Source organism: Pristiophorus japonicus, chromosome 18 (genome assembly GCF_044704955.1).
Source record: "Pristiophorus japonicus isolate sPriJap1 chromosome 18, sPriJap1.hap1, whole genome shotgun sequence".
NCBI classification, from domain to species: Eukaryota; Metazoa; Chordata; class Chondrichthyes; family Pristiophoridae; genus Pristiophorus; species Pristiophorus japonicus.
Window position 1 is genome coordinate 1,709,448 of NC_091994.1, and position 27,752 is coordinate 1,737,199.

The 27,752-nt window shown below is 50.7% G+C and overlaps 1 protein-coding gene across 2 annotated transcripts; it reads right to left on the reverse strand.

Moving 5' to 3' along the window:
* Window positions 1-633: 633 nt before the first annotated feature.
* armc6 (armadillo repeat containing 6) lies at window positions 634-27,751 on the reverse strand. 2 transcript variants are annotated; one of them, XM_070859547.1, is made up of 8 exons: window positions 27,661-27,751; window positions 23,403-23,557; window positions 23,178-23,257; window positions 14,254-14,824; window positions 10,386-10,531; window positions 6,228-6,359; window positions 1,928-2,065; window positions 634-1,361 (listed from the first exon to the last, which is right to left on the reverse strand). In XM_070859547.1, exons 2-8 carry the CDS (start codon window positions 23,521-23,523, stop codon window positions 1,149-1,151), a joined length of 1,401 nt encoding a protein of 466 aa, XP_070715648.1. In that variant the 5' UTR covers window positions 23,524-23,557; window positions 27,661-27,751; the 3' UTR covers window positions 634-1,148. The 2 variants fall into 2 exon arrangements, with proteins under 2 accessions (XP_070715648.1, XP_070715649.1); XM_070859548.1 differs by having other exon boundaries at window positions 27,647-27,687.
* Between the last annotated feature and the right edge of the window lies 1 nt (window position 27,752).

Below are 27,752 nucleotides of genomic sequence, written 5' to 3' on the forward strand. Positions count from 1 at the left end.
AAAATTCTCATCCTTGTTTTCAAATCCCTTCATAGCCTCGCCCCCTCCCTCTCTCTGTAATCTCCTCCAGCCCCGAGATCTCTGCGCTCCTCTAATTCTGCCCTCTTGAGCATCCCTGATTATAATCGCTCCACCATCGGTGGCTGTGCCTTCTGTTGCCTGGGCCCCAAGCTCTGGATCTGCCTAAACCTCTCTACCTCTCTTTCCTCCTTTAAGACAGTCCTTAAAACCTACCTCTTTGACCAAGCTTTTAGTCACCTGCGCTAATTTCTACTTATGCGGCTCAGTGTCAATTTTTTTACTTCATAATACTCCGGTGAAGCGCCTTGGGATGTGTCACTACATTAAAGGCGCTATATCAATACAGATTGTGGTTGTTCTAAGTAATTTTGCAGACTTCTATTCACACATCCAGTGAGGCTGTGGCACGATTAAACAAAAGTTTTTTAAAAACGCAGACAGAAAGTGGAGATGAATGCAGCCTGGAGTGCTACATGCTCAGACCTTAGTTTGGTGTTGATATTGTCTACTGATGGGAAATGGGGAGGCAAGGCGGGGGTAGAGAGTCACGGACATCTGACAAATAGCACGTTTAACGGCAGTTACTAATCTGCTTCAAGATACAGAAGCTGCTAGGTTTGATGGTAAACACTTTAATATCCTCTGGTGGCAAGAGGCAAGTACTGCGACAATACAATATCACAACCGCTGCTCTCAAAGCACTTTGCTTTCTGCTGCTGGAACTTCTGCTCAAAGAAAGGCAGACCCTTGGACCACAGAGCAAGGGAATCTCCAGAACCCGGTTACCTGTTGAACTAGGGAAGCCTTCAGACGTGGCGATTTTTAGCGGAGGGACGCTTGGTGAGTTTGCGTGGTATGGGGCAGTGATCCTCACCTGATGACTTGCCCCACCCCCGTCTCCCAGCTCTTGTCGGCAACTCGAGAAGTACAGGTGCGAGTGGTAGTGGCTGGTAGATCGTGAACTTGCGGCAGTCACGTCACAGGTTCTCTGGTCGATTTAACAGCGTCTCACATTGCCGCCGAGGAGTTTAAATGTTGGATTAAAAAACCAGCAACGTGCAACATGATGTCTGTGTTCGGGGTTTTAATTGTCTCGTCTTATTCGCGAGTGATCGCCCGAGCAGCGGTTAATGGGAGATCCCACCTTTCTGCCCCGTCCACAACTCGTGAAGCTCCACTTTGCAGCCGAGATCCCTCAGGGCAGCCTTGGCCAGGTCCTCACAGTCTTGGTGCGTGGTCTTAGCCTGCAGGATCAACATCTCAGCTCCCATCTCCAGGATCAGCTGGGAGAAGGCAGGGTTCCGGGCCACCAAGTTTCGGAGCAACATGCAGGCCTGCTTCTGCAGGAGAGACCAGCCACGTTAAAACGGTGGTTCAACGGTGGGCTCTTTTCCCCCACCTGCAGCCCCCTCCTCTCCCAAACACATCCACTTCCTATCCCCACCCCCTCCCTCTCCCCCTCTTCCTCTCCTCCCAATCCCCAACTCCCCATCCCCACCCTCTCCCCACCCCCTTCCTCTCCTCCCAATCCCCAACTCCCCGAATCCCCACCCTCGCCCCCTGCCCCCCACCCCCTTCCCCTCCCCACCTACTCCCACCCCACTCTCTCCCCCCCACCTACTCCCTCCCCACTCTCTTCCCCCCCATCCCCCCCCACCTACTCCCACCCCACTCTCCCCCCATTCCTCCCCCACCCTCTCCCCCCACTCTCTCCCCCCATCCCCCCCCACTCTCTCCCCCCATCCCCCCCCCACCCTCTCCCCCCATCCCCTTTCTATTCCCCTCCCACCCCCCCATGCCCATCCTTTCCCCTCCGTCCTCTGTCCCCAACCCCTCTGTCCTACTCGCTCCACCTGACCCAATCCGCTCTCCCCCCCGCTTCCCCGCTTCCCCCCCCCCCCCTCACCTGTACGTGCACCTCGGCCGGGTGAGTCTTCATCGCCTGCAGCGCCATCAGCGCTCCACCGCCCTCCATGATCACGCTACAGTTTTCCGGTTTCCGCAGGGCAAACATCCCCAAGGCCGCACATCCCTGCTCACAGATCTGCAGCAACGGAGAACACAGTCAGCGGCAAAACCTCAGCCTCATCCTGCCGGGCAACGGGGCAACAGGGGAAGGGACAAAGGTTTTAATAGAACTTTTGAAAATAGCCTCGCTATTCGTTTTGAAGGATTTGAAAAAGGAAACTGCAGGAGTGGGCTAGAAACCCTGGATTAATTACCGGCTAAAGGAGCCAAGTTTGGTTAAAAGTATTAATTCACCAAAGGCTGACCAAATTCGAGAAGTGTTACGCAGCCTGTCTGGGAGGCTATGGATAAGGAGAAACTGTGGGGAACTGTGGTAAATATCAGACTGTGTAAACCTGGGAAAGTTCCCATAAATTCCAATAAATGCCTTTGAACCCTATTATCTTGAGGAATTATTTCTAAACTTATAGAACATCCATTCCCCAACACTTGGGACATTTGTTAGGTGACGTCACTATATAAATGCATAGTTGTTGGACAAGTAGCAGAAAAATCTTCCAGCTACCAAAGAGAAAGATGTTGCACGTGGGGATAATCAGAGAGCTCCAGTGCGTGTTATAGAGGCAGGACAGTGGGCACCTTCCCCAACCAGGGTTCCACATGGCCATACCCATTTCCTACAAGGTGCAGGAGCTGGGCGAGAGCTTGGCGAGAGCGGAGCGGAGCAGGGATATAATGCGCAACGGCAGCGGTGGTTGGAGACTGTCGTTGCGCATTATAAGGAGCGGGAGAGCTGAGACCAACGCAAACACAGGCAGAACGTGGAAGAGTGATGTCAGAATCAGCGCTGAGAGGAAGGAGCAGCAGCACCCTGGGAAAGTCAGAGGGGAAAGTTACTGAAAAGCTTGTTTCTGTCAGTGAGAATGGTATAAGGGCAGCCAATCTGAAGTGAACGATAGCCCACGAGGAGACCACAAAGACAGGTCAGAAGAACGCCACACAGGATGAGAACATAAGAAATAGGAGCAGGAGTCGGCCATTCGGCCCCTCGAGCCTGCTCCGCCATTCAATAAGATCATGGCTGATCCGATCATGGACTCAGCTCCACTTCCCCGCCCGCTCCCCATAACCCTTTACTCCCTTATCGCTCAAAAATCTGTCTATCTCCACCTTAAATATATTCAATGACCCAGCCTCCACAGCTCTCTGGGGCAGAGAATTCCACAGATTTACAACCCTCTGAGAGAAGAAATTCCTCCTCATCTCAGTTTTAAATGGGTAGCCCTTTATTCTGAGACTATGTCCCCTAGTTTTAGTTTCCCCTATAAGTGGAAATATCCTCTCTGCATCCACCTTGTCGAGCCCCCTCATTATCTTATACGTTTCGATAAGATCACCTCTCATTCTCTGAACTCCAATGTGTATAGGTCCAACCTACTCAACCTATCCTCATAAGTCAACCCCCTCATTTCCAGAATCAACCGAGTGAACCTTCTCTGAACAGCCTCCAATGCAAGTATGGTGATGGAAAATTAACCCCTCAGTCTCCCGAAGCAGAAAAATTGGCCATTTCGAGTCTCGAGTTGTACTACTAATTAAGGTTGTATGAATCTCGATCTCCAAAACTTGTATTTTAATGTTCATAAAACCAATTGTTAGAAAAGTTTAAATCCTTGGTTGATCTTGCCTCAGATTACCCCAAGAAACCCGACAATTTCATTGAAGCATAGCTTACTACAGTCTCCCACCGCTTATAGTGGGCGTGGTGTGATAGAATGTATCGGAGTAACTTTCTTCCCTGAAATGTAGAGGGTGAAGGAGTGCTTTGATTGAAGTTTTCAATATATTAGAAGGAACTGATAGAGTAGATAGGGATAAACTTTTCCAGTGGTTGGGAACTCTAGAACGAGGGGGCAGAGTAGAAAGGTTAGAGCCAGGCCTTTCAGGAATGAAATTAGGAAACACCACTACACACAAATGGTGGTAGATGTTTGGAACTCTCTTCCACGAACAGCAATTGATGCTAGAGCAATTGTTAATTTTAAATCTGAAATTGAGAGATTTTTGTTAACCAAAGGCATTAAGGGATATGGGGCAAAGGCGGGTATATGGAGTTAGGTCACAGATCAGCCATGGTCTCACTGAATGATGGAACAGGCTCGAGGGGCTGAATGGCCTCCTCCTGTTCCTATGTTGTCGTGGTGTTTTGTGCCAATCAATTTAGAAGCATTTGAAAGGGCAGGTGAAATAATATTGTTAAAATTGACACGGTTAATAATTGAGTTTATTGCACAGGAAGTTCTGATGCTGTCTCTGAAAGGTGCGGGCTGCCTACAAAAGTTAACAGTAACTTCCTGAGTTGGGAGCATTGACATGACAAAGCTTCTGTCTCCCACAACTGGTCTCTGGCCAACGACTCCCAATGTCACAGCAGTACCACGATAGTCCGCGCTGTGTCTTGTGACAGAGGGTCACAGCACGACACAGTGAGGATCCTCAATGAGAGATCTGAATCACTACGTGTGCAATGTTACCTCCTTCCCTACCCCTCCCTACTCCTCCCGCACTCCCGCACCCCTCCCTACCCCTCCCGCACTCCCGCACCCCTCCCTCCACACCTCTCCACACCCCTCCCGCACCCCTCCCGCACTCCCCTACACCCCTCCCGCACCCTTCCACACCCCTCCCACACCCCTCCCGCACTCCTCCCGCACCCGCACCCCTCCCTAACCCTCCCGCACCCCTCCCGCACCCCTCCCTCCACACCCCTCCCGCACCCCTCCCGCACTCCCCTACACCCCTCCCGCACCCTTCCACACCCCTCCCGCCCCCCTCCCGCACCCGCACCCCTCCCGCACCCCTCCCTAACCCTCCCGCACCCCTCCCTAACCCTCCCACACCCCTCTACACCCCTCCACACCCCTCCCGCACCCCTCCACACCCCTCCCGCACCCCTCCTCACCCCTCTACACCCCTCCCGCACCCTTCCCTACCCCTCCCACACCCCTCCCGCACTCTTCCCTACCCCTCCTAACCCCTCCCGCACCCCTCCCACACCCCTCCACAGCCCTCCCTACCCCTCCCGCGCCCCTCCCACACTCCGGCACCCCTCCTAACCCCTCCCGCACCCCTCCTAACCCCTCCCGCACCCCTCTCGCACCCTCCCACACCCCGCCCTACCCCTCCTGCACCCCTCTCGCACCCTCCCACACCCCTCCCTACCCCTCCCGCGCCCCTCCCACACTCCGGCACCCCTCCCTACCCCTCCTAACCCCTCCCGCACCCCTCCCTATCCCTCCCACACCCCTCCCGCACGCTCCCACACCCCTCTCGCACCCTCCCACACCCCTCTCGCACCCTCCCACACCCCTCTCGCACCCCTCCCTAACCCCTCCACAGCCCTCCCACAACCCTCCACACCCCTCCCGACCCCTCCCGCACCCTCCCACACCCCTCTCGCACCCTCCCACACCCCTCTCGCACCCCTCCCACACCCCTCTCGCACCCCTCTCGCACCCCTCCACAGCCCTCCCACACCCCTCCCTACCCTCCACACCCCTCCCACATCCCTCCACACCCCTCTCGCACCCCTCCCACACCCCTCCACAGCCCTCCCACACCCCTCCCTACCCTCCACACCCCTCCCACATCCCTCCACACCCCTCCCACATCCCTCCACACCCCTCCACACCCCTCCACACCCCTCTCGCACCCCTCCCACACCCCTCCACAGCCCTCCCACACCCCTCCCTACCCTCCACACCCCTCCCACACCCCTCCTGCGCCCCTCCCGCACCCCTCCACACGCACATTAAAAAGAAAAGACTTGGATTTATATAAATGCAAGTCTTTCTTATATAGCGCCTTTCACGATCACCGCACGTCATAAAGTGCTTTACAGCCAATGAAATACTTTTGGAGTGTAGTCACTGTTGTAATGTGGGAAACACAGCAGCCAATTTGCACACAGCAAGCTCCCACACACAGCAATGTGATGATGACCAGATAATCTGGGTTTTTTTGCTGTATTGATTGAGGGATAAATATTTGCCCCAGGACAGCAGGGAGAACTCCCCTGCTCTTCTCTGAAATAGTGCCTTGGGATCTTTTACGTCACCTGAGAGAGCAGACGGGGCCTCGGTTTAACGTCTCACCCGAAAGACAACAGAGATCGACTCCCTCCCACGCCCCCCCTCCCCCCATTTCCACTGACTCTGGCTGGTTTGAAAGTCCCGTACCTGTGGGCTTCCCATGTGTCGGTTCATGGCTAACACGATCAGGTCCGTTCCGCCAGCATTGATGATTGCATCCTTTACCTCGTCGTTACCTGCGATGGCTCGGAACGCGCCCAGCACTTGCTTCACCAGTTCCTGGAATTTGGAAAGGTGGGGGGGGCGGGGAAGAGACGACAAAAAGCAGTCGTGAGCACTTTCTCAACAGTGGTGCACACACTATTGCGAGCAATGGTGTAAGTATGAGCGCACCATGCCACGGGAGTGATGGTATGTACATTCGCACTTGTGGTCACCATGTACATGGACTGAGTTACCAGCCTCATCCACGACACGATGAGCAGGAGATGAGCACTTGCCCCAGTTAATCCTGTGTCACCCACGGGCAACAAACTCCTATCGCTGGTCTCAGAACAGCACTGCCCTAGAACAAGGACTTGGTCAACCTCTTGACTCTAGGCATGAAGTTATAACTTGTCCCACATGAAGCTCCTCGCACCCAACGTATTCACCAACCGCCAACAGTTCCCTATTCGCCCCCAAAGCAGTGCCTTCAAATTCTTCATCTCCAAATTCCTCTGTAAACTTCTCCAGTCGAGCACGCACCCTCCATTCTTCCAACTTTGGTTGGCCATCAATCCTTTCCTCGCTATTCCAACGTCAAGAGATTAATAAGAGAGGCAAAGTTAAAGCACATGGGATTAGGGGTAGTGTGCTGACGTGGATTGAGAACTGGTTGTCAGACAGGAAGCAAAGAGTAGGAGTAAATGGGTACTTTTCAGAATGGCAGGCAGTGACTAGTGGGGTACCGCAAGGTTCTGTGCTGGGGCCCCAGCTGTTTACATTGTACATTAATGATTTAGATGAGTGGATTAAATGTAGTATCTCCAAATTTGCGGATGACACTAAGTTGGGTGGCAGTGTGAGCTGCGAGGAGGATGCTATGAGGCTGCAGAGTGACTTGGATAGGTTAGGTGAGTGGGCAAATGCATGGCAGATGAAGTATAATGTGGATAAATGTGAGGTTATCCACTTTGGTGGTAAAAACAGAGAGACAGACTATTATCTGAATGGTGACAGATTAGGAAAAGGGGAGGTGCAACGAGACCTGGGTGTCATGGTACATCAGTCATTAAAGGTTGGCATGCAGGTACAGCAGGCGGTTAAGAAAGCAAATGGCATGTTGTCCTTCATAGTGAGGGGATTTGAGTACAGGGGCAGGGAGGTGTTACTACAGTTGTACAGGGCCTTGATGAGGCCACACCTGGAGTATTGTGTGCAGTTTTGGTCTCCTAACTTGAGGAAGGACATTCTTGTTATTGAGGGAGTGCAGCGAAGGTTCAGCAGACTGATTCCCGGGATGGCGGGACTGACATATCAAGAAAGACTGAATCAACTGGGCTTGTATTCACTGGAGTTCAGAAGAATGAGAGGGGACCTCATAGAAACGTTTAAAATTCTGATGGGTTTAGACAGGTTAGATGCAGGAAGAATGTTCCCAATGTTGGGGAAGTCCAGAACCAGGGGTCACAGTCTAAGGATAAGGAGTAAGCCATTTAGGACTGAGATGAGGAGAAACTTCTTCACCCAGAGAAACATAGAAACATAGAAAATAGGTGCAGGAGTAGGCCATTCGGCCCTTCTAGCCTGCACCGCCATTCAATGAGTTCATGGCTGAACATGCAACTTCAGTACCCCCTTCCTGCTTTCTCGCCATACCCCTTGATCCCCCTAGTAGTAAGGACTTCATCTAACTCCCTTTTGAATATATTTAGTGAATTGGCCTCAACTACTTTCTGTGGTAGAGAATTCCACAGGTTCACCACTCTCTGGGTGAAGAAGTTTCTCCTCATCTTGGTCCTAAATGGCTTACCCCTTATCCTTAGACTGTGACCCCTGGTTTTGGACTTCCCCAACATTGGGAACATTCTTCCTACATCTAACCTGTCTAAACCCATCAGAATTTTAAACGTTTCTATGAGGTCCCCTCTCATTCTTCTGAACTCCAGTGAATACAAGCCCAGTTGATCCAGTCTTTCTTGATAGGTCAGTCCCACCATCCCGGGAATCAGTCTGGTGAATCTTCGCTGCACTCCCTCAATAGCAAGAATGTCCTTCCTCAAGTTAGGAGACCAAAACTGTACACAATACTCCAGGTGTGGCCTCACCAAGGCCCTGTACAACTGTAGCAACACCTCCCTGCCCCTCTACTCAAATCCACTCGCTATGAAGGCCAACATGCCATTTGCTTTCTTAACCGCATGCTGTACCTGCATGCCAACCTTCAATGACTGATGTACCATGACACCCAGGTCTCGTTGCACCTCCCCTTTTCCTAATCTGTCACCATTCAGATAATAGTCTGTCTCTCTGTTTTTACCACCAAAGTGGATAACCTCACATTTATCCACATTATACTTCATCTGCCATGCATTTGCCCACTCACCTAACCTATCCAAGTCACACTGCAGCCTCATAGCATCCTCCTCGCAGCTCACACTGCCACCCAACTTAGTGTCATCCGCAAATTTGGAGACACTACATTTAATCCCCTCGTCTAAATCATTAATGTACAATGTAAACAGCTGGGGCCCCAGTACAGAACCTTGCGGTACCCCACTAGTCACTGCCTGCCATTCTGAAAAGTATCCATTTACTCCTACTCTTTGCTTCCTGTCTGACAACCAGTTCTCAATCCACGTCAGCACACTACCCCCAATCCCATGTGCTTTAACTTTGCACATTAATCTCCTGTGTGGGACCTTGTCGAAAGCCTTCTGAAAGTCCAAATATACCACATCAACTGGTTCTCCCTTGTCCACTTTACTGGAAACATCCTCAAAAAATTCCAGGTTTGTCAAGCATGATTTCCCTTTCACAAATCCATGCTGACTTGGACCTATCATGTCACCATTTTCCAAATGCACTGAGAGTGGTGAACCTGTGGAATTCTCTACCACAGAAAGTTGTTGAGGCCAATTCACTAAATATATTCAAAAGGGAGCTAGATGTAGTCCTTACTACTCGGGGGATCAAGGGGTATGGAGAGAAAGCAGGAATGGGGTACTGAAGTTGCATGTTCAGCCATGAACTCATTGAATGGCGGTGCAGGCTAGAAGGGCCGAATGGCCTACTCCTGCACCTATTTTCTATGTTTCTATGTTTCAACAGCAGAGCTTCCAGCCACCAGATCCCTACACTCTATCCAAAACCCTTTGCTACTGCTCTCCCTCACCTTCAAAGGTCTCCATCAAACCTTCGTTTTAAACCAAACCTTCAGTCACCTCCCCTAATCTCTCTCTCTCAGCACAGTGCTGTCCCTGCTCCACATTTGGGACACATGTTAGGTGAAGTCACTACGTAAATGCAAAGTTGTTGGGTAAGTAGCAGATATGTCTTCCCCTCACCAAAGAGCAAGATGTTGCACGTGGGGATAATCACAGAGCTCCAGTGCGTGTTATAAAGTCTGAATGCGCCTCCTCCATTGAAGAGGCAGGACACCTTCCCCAACCGGGGTTCCACAAGACCGTTTCCTTACAGGTTTGAGTGTGGCATTTTTCAGCCCTTTACATCTGCTAACTGTAATCATCATGCAAGTGTCCCTGACACCACAATTGTGCAGGCACCAGTTCTCACGGTCAAATGCTTCCCGCTCCTACATCAGGTGTCAGATATACAATGTGGCACAAAAGGGAGTGAGCAAAACTGCAACGATAAGTAACAAAGCTTAAAAAAAAGCTGTTTAAGAGGAACTGCATAGAATTTACAGCACAGAAACAGGTCGGTGGTTTATGCTCCACACCAGCCCCCTCCCACCCCTCTCCATCTCACCCCATCACCATATCCTTCAATTCCCTTCTCCCGCGTGTGTTTATCCAGCTTCCCCTTAAATGCATCGAAACTATTCACCTCAACCCCTCCCTGTGGCAGCAAGTTCCACATTCTCTGGGTAAAGAGGTTTCTCCTGAATTCCCCATTGGATTTATTAGTGACTGTCTTATATTGATGGCCCCTAGTGTTGGACTCGCCCGGAAGCGGAAACCTCTCTCCTCTGCACCTACCCTGTGGAACCCCTTCGTACTTTTGACGACCATAATCAGGTCACCTCTCGGTCTTTGCTTTTCTCAAGTAAAGAGCGCCAGAATGAAAGGAGATGTTGCGCACCCGATGGTCGATGCAGTCTGCCAACAGTGCTACCATGAAGTTCAGGCCTCCCAGGTCCACGATGTCCTGGCAGAACTCGTTCCTGACGGCAAGGCGGGACAGCGTGCAGCACAACTCACTGAGGACGGACGGATTGTCTGTGAAAGCTGAATGAAAAAAAGAAAGAATTTTCAAGGCATCAGGACGTCCCAAAGCGCTTTATAGCCAATGAAGTACTTTTGAAGTGTAGTCACTGTTGTAATGTAGGAAACCCTGCAGCCAATTTGCGCACAGCAAGCTCCCACACACAGCAGTTAATCTGTTTTAGTGATGTTGGTTAATAAATATTGGGATAACTCCCCATCTGTTCAAAATAGTGCCATGGGATCTTTTTCGTCCACGTGAGAGGACAGACAGGGCCGCGGTTTAACATCTCATCTGAAAGACGGCACCTCAGACAGTGCGGCACTCCCTCAGCACTGCATTGGGAGTGTCAGCCTGGATTTTACGCTCCAGTCTCTGGAGTGGGACTTGAACCCATAATCTTCTAACTCAGAGTGAGAGCGCTACCCACTAAGTCACACCTGAAGGAGGCAGAAATATGTCGGTGCGTACAATTGTAATGAGATATTTGTTCAGTTGATGGCAAGTGACAAGCTGGGACTTGTGCAGCAGGATAAAAAAATATCTTGCTCTGTTGTGGGTGAAGTATTTCCCACACTCAAACCTTGTTCCCAACATGTTGCTTTGAAACTGGCCACAGGCTCAGGCAGTGACTGTGCTGTGTTATGATCCTGAGCCATCTGAAAAGAAAGGTCCGTGGGTTACACTGCTCTCAGGAGAGAGGATGGGTGTACCCTACAATTGGCCTCAGACAATGAGAACAGGATCGAGCTTACCGGTCATTCCCCAATGGTGAAAAGCTCGCTGAAACTCACTGTTTCAGTTTACACTTCAATGGCCATTTTGACCAAGTCTGGAAGGCAGCAAACACACACACAGATGTAGATCCACGCACACACACAGATATACACGTAGAGAGACACTCACTCAATCAAACAAACAGACGGACATATATGCAAAGAGACACGGTACAATATACACACACATGCAACACAAACACACACACGCACGGACATTACATCAAACACTCCCAGGGCAGGTACGGGGGTTAGATACAGAGTAAAGATCCCTCTACACTGTCCCATCAAACACTCCCAGGGCAGGTACAGCACGGGGTTAGATACAGAGTAAAGCTCCGTCTACACTGTCTCATCAAACATTCCCAGGGCAGGTACAGCACGGGGTTAGATACAGAGTAAAGCTCCCTCTACACTGTCCCCATCAAACACTCCCAGGACAGGTACAGGGGGTTAGATACAGAGTAAAGCTCCCTCTACACTGTCTCATCAAACACTCCCAGGGCAGGTACAGCACGGGTTATACACAGAGTAAAGCTCCCTCTACACTGTCGCATCACACACTCCCAGGGCAGGTACAGCACGGGATTAGATACGGAGTAAAGCTCCCTCTACACTGTCCCATCAAACACTCCCAGGGCAGGTACAGCACGGGGTTAGATACGGAGTCGTCATCATCATCATCATCATCATAGGCAGTCCCTCGGAATCGAAGAAGACTTGCTTCCACTCTTAGCATGAGTTCTTAGGTGGCTGAACAGTCCAATATGAGAACCAGTCTCTGTCACAGGTGGGGCAGATAGTCGTTGAGGGAAAAGGAGGGTGGGACAGGTTTGCCGCACACTCTTTCCGCTGCCTGCGCTCGGTTTCTGCATGCTCTCGGCGACAAGACTCGAGGTGCTCTGCGCCCTCCCGGATGCTCTTCCTCCACTTAGGGCAGTCTTTGACCAGGGACTCCCAGGTGTCGGTGGGGATGTTGCACTTTATCAGGGAGGTTTTGAGAGTGTCCTTGTAACGTTTCCGCTGCCCACCTTTGGCTCATTTGCCATGAAGGAGTACCGAGTAGAGCGCTTGCTTTGGGAGTCTCGTGTCTGGCATGCGAACTATATGGCCCCCCCAGCGGAGCTGATCGAGTGTGGTCAGTGCTTCGATGCTGGGGATGTGGTCGAGGATGCTAATGTTGGTGTGTCTGTCCTCCCAGGGGATTTGCAGGATCTTGCGGAGACATCGTTGGAGATACATGAAGTGGTCCACGTTGTCCAGGGCCGTGCCTTGGATCTTGATATCTGGGGGGCAGTGCTGTGCAGCGAGGACAGGCTGGTGGAGGACCTTTGTCTTACTGATGTTTAGTGTAAGGCTCATACTTTTGTACACCTCAGTAAATACGTCGACTATGTCCTGGAGATCAGCTTCTGTATGTGTGCAGACGCAGGCATTGTCCACGTACTGTAGCTCGACGACAGAGGTTGGGGTGATCTTAGACATGGCCTGGAGACGGCGAAGGTTAAACAGCTTCCCACTGTAGTTTAGTTCCACTCCAGCGGGGAGCTTGTTGACTGAGGTGGAGCATGTCAGCGAGGAAGATTGAGAAGAGGGTTGGGCAATGACGCAGCCCTGTTTGACCCCGGTCCGGACGTGGATTGGATCTGTGATGGATCCATTGGTAAGGATCACGGCCTGCATGTCGTCGTGGAGCATGCGGAGGATGATGACGAACTTTTGGGGGCATCCGAAACAGAGGAGGACACTCCATAGTCCCTCGCGGTTGACAGTGTCAAAGACCTTTGTAAGATACAGAGTAAAGCTACACTGTCACATCAAACACTCCTAGGGCAGGTACATACAGAGTAAAGGTCCTTCTATCAAACACTCCCAAGTCATCTAACTCGTGCTGTAACTGCATGAGACGGGGGCCTGATGAGGCAGTATAGAGGGAGCTTTATACTGTTCCTGAACTGGTTAAGGGTTTCATTCCCCCACCAATCATATCCCTTACTTTAATTAGATCAATCCCTCCTACCCCCAGTAAAATGAAATTTTTTCTGTTGTTCCTGTGATCCCAATATTAGAATGACATCGAATGTACAGCACAGAAACAGGCCATTCAGCCCAACGAGTCCGTGCCGGGGTTTATGCTCCACACCAGCCCCCTCCCACCCCTCGTCATCTCACCCCGTCACTATATCCTTCGTCTCCTTTCTTCCTCATGTGTTGATCTAACTTCCCCTTAAATGCATCGACACTATTCGCCCCGACCACACCCTGTGGAAGCGAGTTCCACATTCTCACCACTCTCTGAATAAAGAAGTTTTTTCTGAATTCCCCATTGGGTTTATTAGTGACTGTCTTATATTGATGGCCTCCAGTGTTGGACTTGCCCGCAAGTGGGAACATCTTCTCTACGTCTACTCTGTCATAATCACCCCTCAGTATTCTCTATTCTGGAGAAAAGAGCTCCAGCCTGTTCAGCCCTTCCCGATCGCAGTAAGCTCTCAGCTATTGGGTGTATTTGTGATGTCAGGGGTACAGTAGCAGAGTGGTTATGTTACTGGTCTAATGATCCAGAGACATGCGTTCAAATCCCACCATGGCTGTTAGGGGAATTTAAATTCAGTTAATTAAATAAATCTGGAATTAAAAAGCTAGTATCCGTAATGCTGACCATGATCGGATTGTCGAAAAAACCCAACTGCTTCAATAATGTCTTTTAGGGAAAGAATTCTGCCTCTTCTCCCAGTCTGGCCCATATGTGACTCCAGACCCACAGCAATGTGGTTGATACTTAACTGCCCTCTGAAACGGCCTCAGTTGTATGAAGCCGCCATTGTAGCGGCTCACCATCACCTTCTCATGGGGCAATTAGGGATGGGCAATAAATGGCGGACTAGCCAGCGACGCCCACATCCCATGAACAAATAGCATTTTTATTTGTCAGGACAGAGCTTCCCGTCGCGGTTTTTGCCTCCTACCTTTTGCAGCTTCAATGACGATCCGGAGCCCGTCGTGCTCCATCACGATCAGTTTGGCGTGGTCGTGGGCGCGACCAAAGGGCACTCGGATATCGTCGTCGTAGGTCATGACCCGCAGGGCGCTGCCGGCCTCCTTCACCACGTCGGCCTGGGCGCCGTGGTTGACGATGGCGCCAGTCAGCAGCGCCAGAACCCCGCCCTGCACCAGTTCCTGCCGGTTCTGCTCGTGCTTCAGGCAGCTATGCCGGACGGCGCGGATGGCCGTCACGTTCAGGGCAGTGTGGTCCCGGTGGTGCTTCAGGATCTCCAGCAGGAGGCGCTGGCCCTCGGGGTCCAGGAGGTCAGGCTGGCCGTCCAGGAGAGCAGACAAGGCCTGGACCCCCTTCAGCAGGGAGGGCGGGTCGGACATCAGCTGCCTGCAGGTGGCAAGGACTGTGGGATAGGCCGACTTCTCAGCTGCCAGGTGGCGGTGAGCAAAGTTGAGACTGCACTGCTCGGTGAAGTTAGTCAGGTGGTCGCCCATTTCGTCAAGAGCCAAGAGATCCAGGGCTTTCTGGAGCGCTTCCAGGGCCTAGAAACACACAATGAATCACACTGCATGACAACAACAACTTGCATTTATATAGCGCCTTTAATGTAGTAACGGCAATGTTACCAAACCAAATTTGACACCGAGCCACATAAGGATAGCTCGGAACATAGGAACAGGAGGAAGCCATTCAGCTCCTCCAGCCTGGTCCACCATTTAATGAGATCATGGCTGAACTGCGACCGAACTCCATCTACCCGCCCTTGGCCCATTGCCCTTAATACCTTTCGTTAACAAAAATCTATACATTTCCGATTTAAAATTAATTGATTTAACATCAATTGCCGTTTGCGGAAGAGAGTTCCAAACTTCTACCACTCTTTGTGTAGAAGTGTTTCCTAATTTCACTCCTGATTTTTAGACTATGCCCCCTAATCCCAGACTCCCCAACCAGCGGGAATAGTTTCTCTCTATCTACCTCATCAGTTCCCCTTAATATCTTGAAAACTTTGACCAAATCACCCCGCAACCGTCTAAATTCGAGGGAATACAACCCTAATTTTCCAACCCTTTCTTCATTTGAAAAAGTAAACATGTGTTGGGCCTGAGTGGAGCATAGTTCCATCCCCAAAAATCCAGTGCACAAATGGCTCAGGCAGGGACTCCATCGCCAAGTTGAAAGCATTGGTACAGCTAATACCATTTCTTGCCAAGAGTATCAACCCTTCCAAGGGGGTGCACACTCAACTGTTCTCCCCAGTATGCACAGGCTCTGATGGAGTCCCAAGCCTCTGCCACTGAGACGATGGGAAGCCTGCCTCTACGCTATCCCCACTTGTGTGGTCACCGGGACACATGCAATAATGGATCAGGCAGGCCACCCCCATCCAATTTTGCTTCCAATTGGAAACGGAGCAGAATTGGAGGACTGAATCCATGTCTTCACATTCAGTCCATGGATTGAGTTGTCAGCCGTGTCTCAGTGGGCAGCACTCTCACCTCCGAGTCAGAAGGTTGGGGGTTCAAGCCCCACTCCAGAGATTTGAACACACAATCCAGGCTGACACTCCCAGTGACAGTATTGATGAAGTGCTGCACTGTCGGAGAAGACGTTAAACTGAGGCCTGGGTGCACTCTCGGTGGATGCAAAAGATCCCATGGTATTATTTGAATAGTAGGGGAGTTCTCCCCGCTGTCCTGACCAATATTTGTCCCTTAATCAACATCACAAAAAAAAACAGATCTAGTCATTCTCATTGTGGCAGCTTGCTGTGCACAAATTGGCTGCTACGTTTCCTATATTAGAACAGTGACTACACTTTAAAAAAAAAGTACTTCATTGGGTATCTAAGTCCCTTTACATGGGTGCCGATAAAAATCCATAGTAACAAAGGGACAAGAAATCAGGCAACCTGGTGAAACACTGATGGATGAACACACTGGCTCAAAGACAACAAAAGCTTGTATTTATATAGCACCTTTATTGTAGTAAAATGTCCCAAGGCGCTTCACAGGAGCGATTATCAAACAAAGTTTGACACTGAGCCATATAAGGAGATATTAGGGTAACTGACCAAAAGCTTGGTTAAAGAGGTAGGTTTTAAGGAGCATTTTAAGGAAGAAAGAGAGGCGGAGAGGTTTAGGGAGGGAATTCCAGAGTTTATTGCCCAGGCAGCTGAAGGCACGGCCGCCGATGGTGGGGCGATTAAAATCAGGGATGGTCAGGAGGCCAACATTTTCTGTTTTTATTTCATGTTCCAGCATCCACAGTATTTTGCTTTTGATATCTCCCTCTCCCTGGGTATTTGCATCAAAATATCACATGCCAACTCAAATAACTTTTTTTTAAATTTCAAAATATACTTTATTCATATAAAAATTTGTACAGTACATTCAAAAGCAGTTCAGTACATTTAGCTGCGGTCAGCAATCCCATACACTACATTTGGGAGCTGACAGCAGTTCCGTTCGAGACATTCCCTTGCTTTTCAGTTCAAGTACAATTCGGTACAATACGGGATACGTTGTAGTACATTCAACAAATTACATCACACGTGTCACTGTACAGTACACGCAATGGGTGACGGTACATTTACACTTTTCCTTTCCAACGTGCATTACGAAACAGACCTTGCATTGTACATGGCACTACATAGGTGTTTACAGATCATGGTGCTCCATGTACACAAAAAGGAAGTTACAAGTACGGCCCGAGGGGGGTTTGTACTGATTCCTTCCCCCGGGTTTACCGTGGGAAAGGGCTTTAAACTGTGGCCCTTCCCCACCGTGCCTTTGCGGCAACTGCACCAATTTTTAGTGCGTCCCTCAGCACGTAATCCTGGATCTTGCTCTGGAAGACCAGCAAGTTTCGGCAAGACCAAAGAGCGTCTTTGACCGAGTTGATGGCCCTCCAGCAGCAGGTGATGTCTGTCTCGGTGTGTGTCTCTGGGAACAGCCCGTAGAGCACAGAGTCCTGTGTTACGGAGCTGCTCGGGATGAACCTCGACAGCAACCACTGCATCTCTTTCCAAACCTGCCTTGCGAAGGGGCAATCCTGAAGGAGATGGGTGACAGTCTCGTCCGCCCCGCAGCCGGCTCGGGGGCACCGTGCCGTGCTGCTGAGACGTCGGCTGTGCATGAACGCTCTGACGGGTAAGGCCCTCCTCACCGCCAACCAAGCTACGTCTTGGTGCTTGTGTGAAAGCTCTGGCGATGAGATGTTCTGCCAAACGAGTTCGACAGTCCGCTCAGGGAACCACCCGACAGGGTCCACCCTCTCCTTCTTTCGGAGGGCGTCCAGGATGTTACGTGCTGACCACTGTTTTATGGCCTTGTGGTCAAAGGGGTCTTTTGTGAAAAACTTTTCCACGAAGGACAGGTGGACAGACATGGTCCAACTGGTGGGGGCCGTTTCGCGGCAGCGTGGCCAGGCCCATCCTTCGCAACACCGGGGACAGGTAGAACCTCAGCACGTAGTGATACTTGGTGTTTGTGTACCGAGGGTCTGTGCGCAGCTTGATGCAGCCGCACACAAAGGTGGCCATCAGGATGAGGGCCACGTTCGGAACATCCTTTCCTCCACTGTCCAGAGACACGTTCCATTTTGGACTCCAGACAAAGTGGAAGACGGCCCGGGTGACTGCCACGGCACAGGAGCGAGGGATGGGCCAGACCTGTGCTACGTGCAGCAACCCCGAGAGCACCTCACTCCTGATGACCAGGTTCTTTCCTGCCATGGAGAGGAAGCACAGCTTCCACCATCCCAGTTTTTGCTTCATTTTGGCGATACGTTCTTCCCAGTTTTTGGCGCATGCCCCGTCCGCTCCGAACCATATTCCCAACACCTTCAGGTAATCTGGTTTAACGGTGAAGGGGATAAAGAATCGGTCGGTCCAGTTGCCAAAGAACATGGCCTCGCTTTTGCTGCGATTGACCTTTGCTCCCGAGGCCTGTTCAAACTGGTCGCAGATTGTGAGCAATCCGCGGACCGACTGCGGATCCGAGCAAAAGACGGCCACGTCGTCCATGTACAGGGAGGTCTTGACCTGAGCGCCTCCGCTGCCTGGGATCGTCACCCTTCTAATGCCCGCATCCTTCCTGATGGAGCCGGCAAAGGGCTCGATACAACACACAAACAAGACAGAGGAGAGGGGACAGCCTTGCCTGACTCCAGACCTGATCGGAAAGCTTTCAGTTTCCCACCCGTTGATTAGGACTGTGCTACTGATGTCTGTGTAGAGCAGTTGGACCAATTGCGGATACCCTCCCCAAACCCCATCTTGGAGAGCACGTCCATCAGGTACGTGTGCGATATCCTGTCAAAGGCCTTCTCCTGGTCTAAGGTGATTAAGCAGGTGTCCACCCTCCTGTCCCGCACATAGGCGATCGTATCCCTGAGTAGCGCCAGGCTATCAGAGATCTTTCTGCCGGGGACAGCGCAGGTCTGGTCCGGGTGGATCACCAGCTCAAGGGCAGACTTGACCCTGTTGGCGATGACCTTTGACAGGATCTTGTAGTCCACATTGAGCAGCGAAATGGGCCGCCAGTTTTTGATTTCCTCCCTCTCCCCCTTCTGCTGGTAGATGAGGGTGATGATGCCTTTCCTCATTGATTCTGACATGCTGCCGGCCAGAAGCATACCTCCGTACACTTCCAGCAGGTCTGGGCCCATCCAGTCCCACAGAGCCCAATACAACTCGACCGGTAAGCCATCGCTTCCGGGAGTTTTATTCGTCTCGAAGGACCGGACGGCCTTTGTCATCTCGTCCAGAGTTAGCGGGTGGTCCAGACTCTCCCGCTCGCTGTCGTCTAAGACCTCCGAAATAGACGACAGGAACGACTGGGAGGCCGCGCGGTCTGTGGGCTTGACGTCGTACAGCCCGGCATAGAAGGATTCGCTGATCCTCTGCATGTCAGGCTGCGAAGACGTCACAGAACCGTCTTCTTCCTTTAGGCTGGTGATCACAGAGCTCCCCGTGTGTACCTTTTGGAAGAGGAAACGCGAACACGTCTCATCCTGCTCGACGGAGCGGACTCTGGAGCGGAAGATGATCTTGGAGGACTCTGAGGCAAAGAGCGAGGCTTGCTGGCCCTTCACCTCTTCGAGTTCCTCCGCGACATCGACCCCCATCGACTGCAGCAGGAGCAGGTTTTGCATATTCGTCTGGAGTTGGGACAATTCCCTCTGTCTCCCTCTCGCCTCCTGAACACCTTTGAGGATGAAGAACCTCTTGATGTTTGTCTTGATTGTTTCCCACCAGTGCATGGGGGAATCGCAGATGGGTTTTACGGTTCTCCAACCTTTGTAATCCCTCTCGAGTTCCTCAACGTTTTCCGGAGTCAACAGTTTCACGTTCAGCTTCCATATCCCTCTGCCAACTTTCTGGTTTTCCTGTGGGCGACAGTCGGCCAGTAGGAGGCAGTGGTCAGAGAAGAACACCGGCGTGACGTCGGTGGATCTGACCTTGAGCGTGTGGGACACAAACAGGAAGTCTATTCTGGAACGGACAGACCCGTCTGGTCTTGACCAGGTGTATCTGCGCGGTGCTCCGACTGCAGGGTTGCTGAAGACGTCGCACAGCTTGGCATCTTTTACCGCATCCATCAGGAGTCTGGACGTGGTGCCCAGCTTGCTGTCGGCTCTGCTGGATCGTCCAGCCGCATCGATGATGCAGTTGAAGTCACCGCCCAGAATGACCGGCCTGGACGTCACCAGCAGCAGTGGGAGCTGCTGGAAGAGGGCCAGTTGCTCGTTCTTGAGAGCTGGGGCGTAAACGTTAATTAACCTGAGAGGGGAGTTTTTGTACATTATGTCTACTACGAGGAGGCGGCCCCCCACCACCTCCTTAACTTCGGTGATGGTGAAGTGGCCTCCCCACAGCAGAATGCCCAAGCCGGAAGCCCTGCAGTCGTTGCCTCCTGACCAGACGGTCCATGGGTCCACCATCGTGACCACTGCCGGTAACTGCTGAAGTGCAGCAGACCGCACTCCTGCAAAAACAGCAGGTCTACTTTGACCTTGGCGAGGTACCCCAAGGTGGAAACACATCGCGCAGTAGATTTTACGCTACGCACGTTAATAGTAGCAATTTTAAAATCCATTTTAAAGCTATTGTTTACAGTTACAAACATTACACTTCAGATAAATCGTCCTTTAAGTCCGAGATCTGCTCAATGGCCAGTTCCAGCATGAATAGGTTATTACTATGAAAGTCTACTACACCTGGGCTGGCGTGGTCATCATCCTCTGCCGTGGGAGTGTTTCGACCAGGGGACTGCTGCAGTGCTATGATAAGGTCCGATATGTCCTGTGCACTGTCCTCGCCTGGTGTTGGTGGTTCCCTCTTTTCCTCAGTCGTGGCGGTCTCGGGTTGGTGTGCTTCGATCGCTGTGTCGCTCCCGGTATTCCGGAGGTGGGGTGTGCTGGGTACTTCGCTGCTCCCGTTGTCCCGGAGCTGGTCTGCGTTGGTCGCTGGTTCGCTCCCGGTGTTCCGGAGCTCGTGTGCGCTGGGCACTTCGCTGCTCGCGGGTTCCCGGAGCGGGGCTGTGCTGGTCGCTTCACTGCTCCCGGTCGCCTGTGGCTGTGGGTTGGCGTATTGACTTTTTTTTTTGGTGACGGTAGTGAGGGTTTTTTTCTCACTTTTCCTCAACAGACGAGCTGCCGTCGCTGCTGTCTGTCGTGGTTGTTAGCCGCCTCTTCCCTGTCGTTCCCGCAGGGGTCCTTGCTCGCCTGTTCTCCTTTCGCTTGCGGGCCTTTTTCTTGACGGTCTCTCATCCCGCTTCATCGTCCGCTGTCTCCTCGTTCCTGGACTCGGTGCGATGGGGGAGAGCGTCGCTGCTGGCTGCTGGTGTCTCACAGCTCGCCATGGCAGGCTTCTCTTCCTCACCGACTTGTTCCGAGTCCACGGGGGCGGTTGCTTCTTTGCCCAGGGCGTTGGTCGGGGGGAGGGTGTGGGTCTCCTCTGGAGCGTTGTGTTCCTCAGCTTCCTCCTCCTCTGGTGCAATGTTCTTTGCTGCCTGCGCACAGCTGAAGTTGCGTTTGGGGCAGTTTTTGTAAAGGTGCCCAGCCAGACCACAGAGGTTGCAGCACTTGGTCTCCTTACAGTCCTTTGTCTGGTGGTCTTGGTTCTTGCAGTTTCGACAGATGAGAGTTTTGCAGCTTGCCGCCACATGGCCTGCCTTCCCGCAGGTGCGGCACACGTTGGGTTGGCCAGCGTACACCATGTCGCCCTGACTACCTCCGATGGCGAAACTGGAGGGGGGTGCAGGATGGTTCCGCTGGCGTCCACCTTCATGGTGACCTGGATCTGACGCTTGCTGGTCCATATCCCGTGCAAGTCTTTCACGTCGCTGCTGTTTCCTGCCCCATCGACATACCTGGCGAGGAAAGTCAGCACATCAATGACTGGGATGTGGGGGTTGTACATCTGCACTGTGATAGTGCGTCTTCTCTGCGACGGGAGGGTGAACAATGGCTCCCAAGTCAGCACTGAGCGCAGCGGTTCACTCGCCTCCTTCAAACCCTTCAGGAACTTCAGGCAGAGGGTGACGGTTCTGAAGGTCACATCGAAGTAACCTCTCTTCGGGAGGTCCTGCAAGGCGAAGATGTCAGCGACTTTCATGCCGCATGTTCCCAGCAGGATTTTCTTCACGAACAGGTCCCGGTTGATCGTTGCCTGTCCTTCCACTTTCTTCACCGTCACTCGGATGGTGTTTCGGACGCCCTGGTTCACCGCTCGGTCGGCCGCCATCCGGGTGGCAGATGCCTCCTTTCGATGTGTATCAACTCAAAGAAGAGACGACCTGAACCATGCTCTTTATCAAAGCCACTGTATAACCAGGTACATAGGAGAAGGAAGGCAGCAGATACTGGTGTCCTCCACCTCCAGCACAGCATGGCTATAATCGAAAACTCACTACATGCACAGAATTGCTAGTTGTTGATGTTGGGCAAGCAATCAGACAGCAAGAGTGGTTTGTCCGCATGCATATGGGAAGCAGGCAGAGGACTGCGTTGTCAAGGGGGTAATATGCAGATGAGGACTAGGAGGGGGAAAGCTTGAGGCTCTGTGCAGTGGGAGAGAGAAAACATTGCAGCTTTCTGGATACAATGTGATGGGCAGAAAGGGAACCAAGTGATGCGGGTGTCACGGAAGAGAACATAAGAATTAGGAGCAGGAGTCGGCCATTCGGCCCCTCGAGCCTGCTCTGCCATTCAATAGGATCATGGCTGATCTTCGACCTCAACTCCACTATCTCCATATCCCTCGATTCTCTTAATATCCAAAAATCTATCGATCTCTGCCTACTCAACAACTGAGCCTCCATAACCCTCTGGGGCAGAGAATTCCAAAGATTCACCACCTTCTGAGTGAAGAAGTTTCTCCTCATCTCTGTCTTAAATGGCCGACCCCTTATCCTGAGACTGTGACCCCTGGTTCTACACACTCCAGCCTGGGATCAACATCCTCTCAGCATCTACCCTGTCAATCCCCTTCAAAATCTTGTATGTTTCAATGAGATCATTTCTCATTGAGGTGGAATAATGGGGAATAGGATTAATTAAGCTATTAGAATAAAAGTAAACGGCTTAGTTGAAATAATTGAAAACAAAATACAATTGTGGTGGAGGGTGCTTGTGGAACAGGAGTTGCAGAGGATTTCAACAAGGAAACGTGGCTGGAGGTCAGAGGTTGGGGGGGGGGGGGGGTTGCGGAGGGCACAGGAGGAAGTGGAAAAACTTTCAAAACGAATGGAATTTATTTTTAGAAGAGACAGTCATCACAGAAACACATCTACCAGTTGATGCTTCCATTTTCTGAAGGTAAAAAAAGCTAAACATGAAGAGATTTTTAAAATGACATCGCAAACGTGCAGCCTCTCGCACTGCCCTCACCTGTAGGACGTTGTGCTTCTGGTTGCTGGCTTCTGCAGCCCTGTTCTGGACCACTTTCACCACGTTGATGAGGTCGACACCTGCGGGGAAACGGAAACAGATCCCAAAGGAAGTTAGACATCTCCAGCATTGTGTCGGTTGCTTCACTGAGCGACTTTAGCGCATCCGGCCCCAGTGTGCTTCTGTGCGATCCCTTTAACTCTCTATGTTCAAATCTTCACGCACCTTGTGACTCAAACTGCTGTATTGCCTCACTCAGAGCCTCTTCCGGCTCCATCTCAAACTCGATCATGTTTTCCTGCACCACAGTATCGAAGGTTTCCTGGGTAATCCGTCGGCTCGCCATTCTTCCACAATTTTCACCGCCTCGCAGTAGATCTCTGGGACAACATTTTAAAAAAATTGTATTCAGAAAATTTAAAAAGCACCGATAGATTTGTTTGGGGTATGTAAAATCCTTCGGCAAAGTGTTAGGTTTGAAGTGGGGCTTCTGAGTTCTGTTTTAATTAAAGGGTTAAGAATGGATCTCGGAACTAAAACGAGCTGAAATAGGCTTTATGGTGGTCAACTTTCTAAAGGTGTTTAAAGGGAAATAACATGGGGGAATGATTAATTGTTACAAGCTGTGTAACCTGAGGACAATCACAGGAGGCCAAAGTGTTGAATCACGCGAGGCCCAGAGAGGCAGTGAAACAGGGCAAGGGGTCAAAGGTAACACGTTGGGAAAAACTCCATTTGGTATGAGACATAGGCCAATGATTCTATGACGCGAAAGGGAATTAATCAACAATTGTGCATGAGGCTGACATGCATCAGTAAGTGTATCAAAGGTTGCTTGGAATTTTGTATCATTGGAGAGGCCTGGCTACAGACAACCAGCAGGCAGGCTCCCCACTAGTGCAAAATAAAGACTACTTGAATCTTCGAACTCAGACCTGGTGGTGTGTGTTTATTTGAAATACTCCACTAGTTCGATATTAGGAAGTATTTCATTCAGACAGACAGCGCCCTCTGGAACAAGTACTGCAGCATGCGATGTGTATGGATTCCAAAAGGAAACGGGGAGAGAGGAGGTTTGTAAAGCTGTTGCATTGTGAGTGGCTTAGCCAGTCACGTGATGTTCACAAGACTCAATAAAACCCCAGCCAGTTGGGTTCAGGGTGTCCACGATGTGGCAGGTGGTTGTGAGCCTGGTAATGTGCAGTGTGATTGTTAAACCTTTGCTAATAAACCAACTCGTTCTTAACAGCAATGTGTTGCGATGAATTCTTAAGCCAAGAACCCATGAAGCAAATACATTACAGAGGGCTCAAGTCTCTGGAATGGGGCTTGAACCCACGACCTTCTGACTTAAGAGTGCCACCCATTGAGCCACAGCTGACATCTCTTTCTCTCAAAAAAAAACGGATCAAAAGCACGTCTCCCAATAATTTTTTTTTTGCGTGAAATTTGTTGTATTTGCGGCATCTTAGAGGAAGCAGCTTGTGAGCGGCATGCGCAGTGCCTTCCCGACCGCTGCACAGCCGCAGCTCAGAGCGAACATTGATCAAGAGGACGGGGGCAGGAGGATTAATAAATGATCTCCCAGTAAAGGATCCTCTAGGAATGAGTGACCATAACATGGTTGAATTTCAAATTCAGTTGGAGGGTGAGAAAGTTGGATCACAAACTAGTGTCCTAAGCTTAAACAAAGGAGACTACAAAGGTATGAAGGCAGAGTTGGCTAAAGTGGACTGGGAAAATAGATTCAGGTGTGGGACGGTTGATGAGCAGTGGCAGACATTTCAGGAGATATTTCATAACTCGCAACAGAAATATATCCCAATGAGAAGGAAAGACTGTAAGAGAAGGGATAAACATCCGTGGCTAACTAAGGAAATAAGGGATGGTATCAAATTGAAAACAAGGGCATACAATGTGGCCAAGACTAGTGGGAGGCCAGAGGATTGGGAAACTTTTAAAAGCCAGCAAAGGACTAAAAAAATAAAGAGAAGGAAGATAGATTATGAAAGTAAACTAGCACAAAATATAAAAACAGACAACAAGAGTTTCTACAGGTATATAAAAAGGAAAAAAGAGTGGCTAAAGTAAATGGTGATCCCCTAGAGGATGAAACTGGGGAATTAATAATGAGGAACAGGGAAATGGCAGAGATGTTGAACAAATATTTTGTATCGGTCTTCATGGTAGAAGACACTAAAAACATCCCAATAATGGATAATCAAGGAGTTATAGGGGGAGGAACTTAATACAATCACTATCACTAAAGAAGTAATACTTGGTAAAATAATGGGACTAAAGGCGGACAAGTCCCCTGGACCTGATGGCTTACATCCTAGCGTCTTAAAAGAAATGGCTGCAGAGATAGTGGATGCATTGGTTGTAATCTACCAAAATTCCCTGGATTCGGGGGAATGTCCCAGCGGATTGGAAAATCACAAATGTAACGCCCCTTTTTAAAAAAGGAGGCAGACAGAAAGCAGGAAACTATAGACCACTTAGCCTAACACCTGTTGTTGGGAAAATGCTGTAGTCCATTATTAAGGAAGCAGTAGCAGGACATTTGGAAAAGCATGATTCAATCAAGCAGAGTCAGCATGGTTTTATGAAAGGGAAATCATGTTTGACAAATTTGCTAGGGTTCTTTGAGGATGTAACGAGCAGGATGGATAAGGGGAAACCAGTGGATGTGGTGTATTTGGATTTCCAGAAGGCATTCGATAAGGTGCCAATAAAAGGTTACTGCACAAGATTAAAGTTCACGGGGTTGGGGGTAATATATTAGCATGGATAGAGGATTGGCTAACTAACATAAAACAGAGAGTCGGGATAAATGGGTCATTTTCCGGTTGGCAAACAGTAACTAGTGGGGTGCCGCAGGGATCGGTGCTGGGGCCTCAACTATTTACAATCTATATTAATGACTTGGATGAAGGGACTGAAGGGACCGAGTGTACTGTAGCCAAGTTTGCTGATGATACAAAGATGGGTGGGAAAGCAAATTGTGAGGAGGACACAAAAAATCGACAAAGGGATATGGACAGGCCAAGTGAGTGGGCAAAAATTTGGCAGATGGAGTATAATGTGGGAAAATGTGAGGTTATCCACTTTAACAGAAAAAATAGAAAAACAAATTATAATTTAAATGGAGAAAAATTGCAAAGTGTTGCAGTACAGAGGGACCTGGGGGTCCTTGTGCATGAAACACAAAAGGATAGTATGCAGGTACAGCAAGTAATCAGGAAGGTAAATGGAATGTTGGCCTTTATTGCAAGGGGGATGGAGTATAAAAGCAGGGAAGTCCTGCTACAACTGTACAGGGTATTGGTGAGGCCACACCTGGAGTACTGCGTACAGTTTTGGTCTCCGTATTGAAGGCAGGATATACTTGCTTTGGAGGCTGTTCAGAGAAGGTTCACTGGGTTGATTCTGGAGGTGAGGAGGTTGACTTACGAAGATAGGTTGAGTAGGTTGGGCCTCTACTCATTGGAGTTCAAAAGAATGAGAGGTGATCTTATTGAAACTTATAAGATAATGAGGGGGCTCGACAAGGTGGATGCAGAGAGGATATTTCCACTCATGGGGGAAACTAGAACTAGGGGGCATAGTCTCAGAATAAGGGGCCGCCCATTTAAAACTGAGATGAGGAGAAATTTCTTCTCTCAGAGGGTTGTAAATCTGTGGAATTCTCTGCCCCAGAGAGCTGTGGAGGCTGGGTCATTGAATAAATTTAAGGCGGAGATCGACAGACTTTTGAGCGATAAGGGAGTAAAGGGTTATGGGGAGCGGGCGGGGAAGTGGAGCTGAGCCCATGATCAGATCAGCCATGATCTTACTGAATGGCGGAGCAGGCTCGAGGGACCCAATGGCCGACTCCTGATCCTATTTCTTATGTAACTCCACAATAGAATAATTTGGGTTGGAAATAATGGATGAACTTTAAAGTCTCGTCCAAAAGACGGCACCTCCGACAGTGCGGCGCTCCCTCAGCACTGCACTGGGAATGTCAGCCTGGATCTTTCTGCTCCAGTCTCTAGAGTGGGACCTGAACCCACCACCTTCTGACCCCGAGGCAAGGGAGCTGCCCACTGGGCCCGGGCCGGCACTGGGCCCTCCTGGGCCGACACTGACACTGGGCCCGGGCTGGCACTGACACCGGGCCTGGGCCCTCCTGGGCCGACACCGGGCTCGGGCCGACACGGGGCCCGGTGGCAGCACCAAGGCCTCCTCCATTTAATTCCGACCCAAGACATTTATTCAGTGGGAGGAATGTGGCCGCAGCCTCCTGGGGACAATGGCCTTTTATGAAGAGACCGAACGCGGCGGGTGTTTGTGGGAGGCCCCGGCCCCGGGGCGGTGCTGAATTGCGGCTTTGGTTATAATGGTTAAATGGTTGGTTATATTGGTTATAATGGTTAAATGGTTGGTTAAAATGGTTATAATGGTTATAATGAATTGTTATAAAGAACCTTTCTGCACCTACCGCAGCTCTGCAGTCCCCGAGTGCCACACCCTTCACCTTCCTCCCGTTACCATGGCAGCGGCGAAGATTCGTTCCCCCTCCCGGCCCACAGA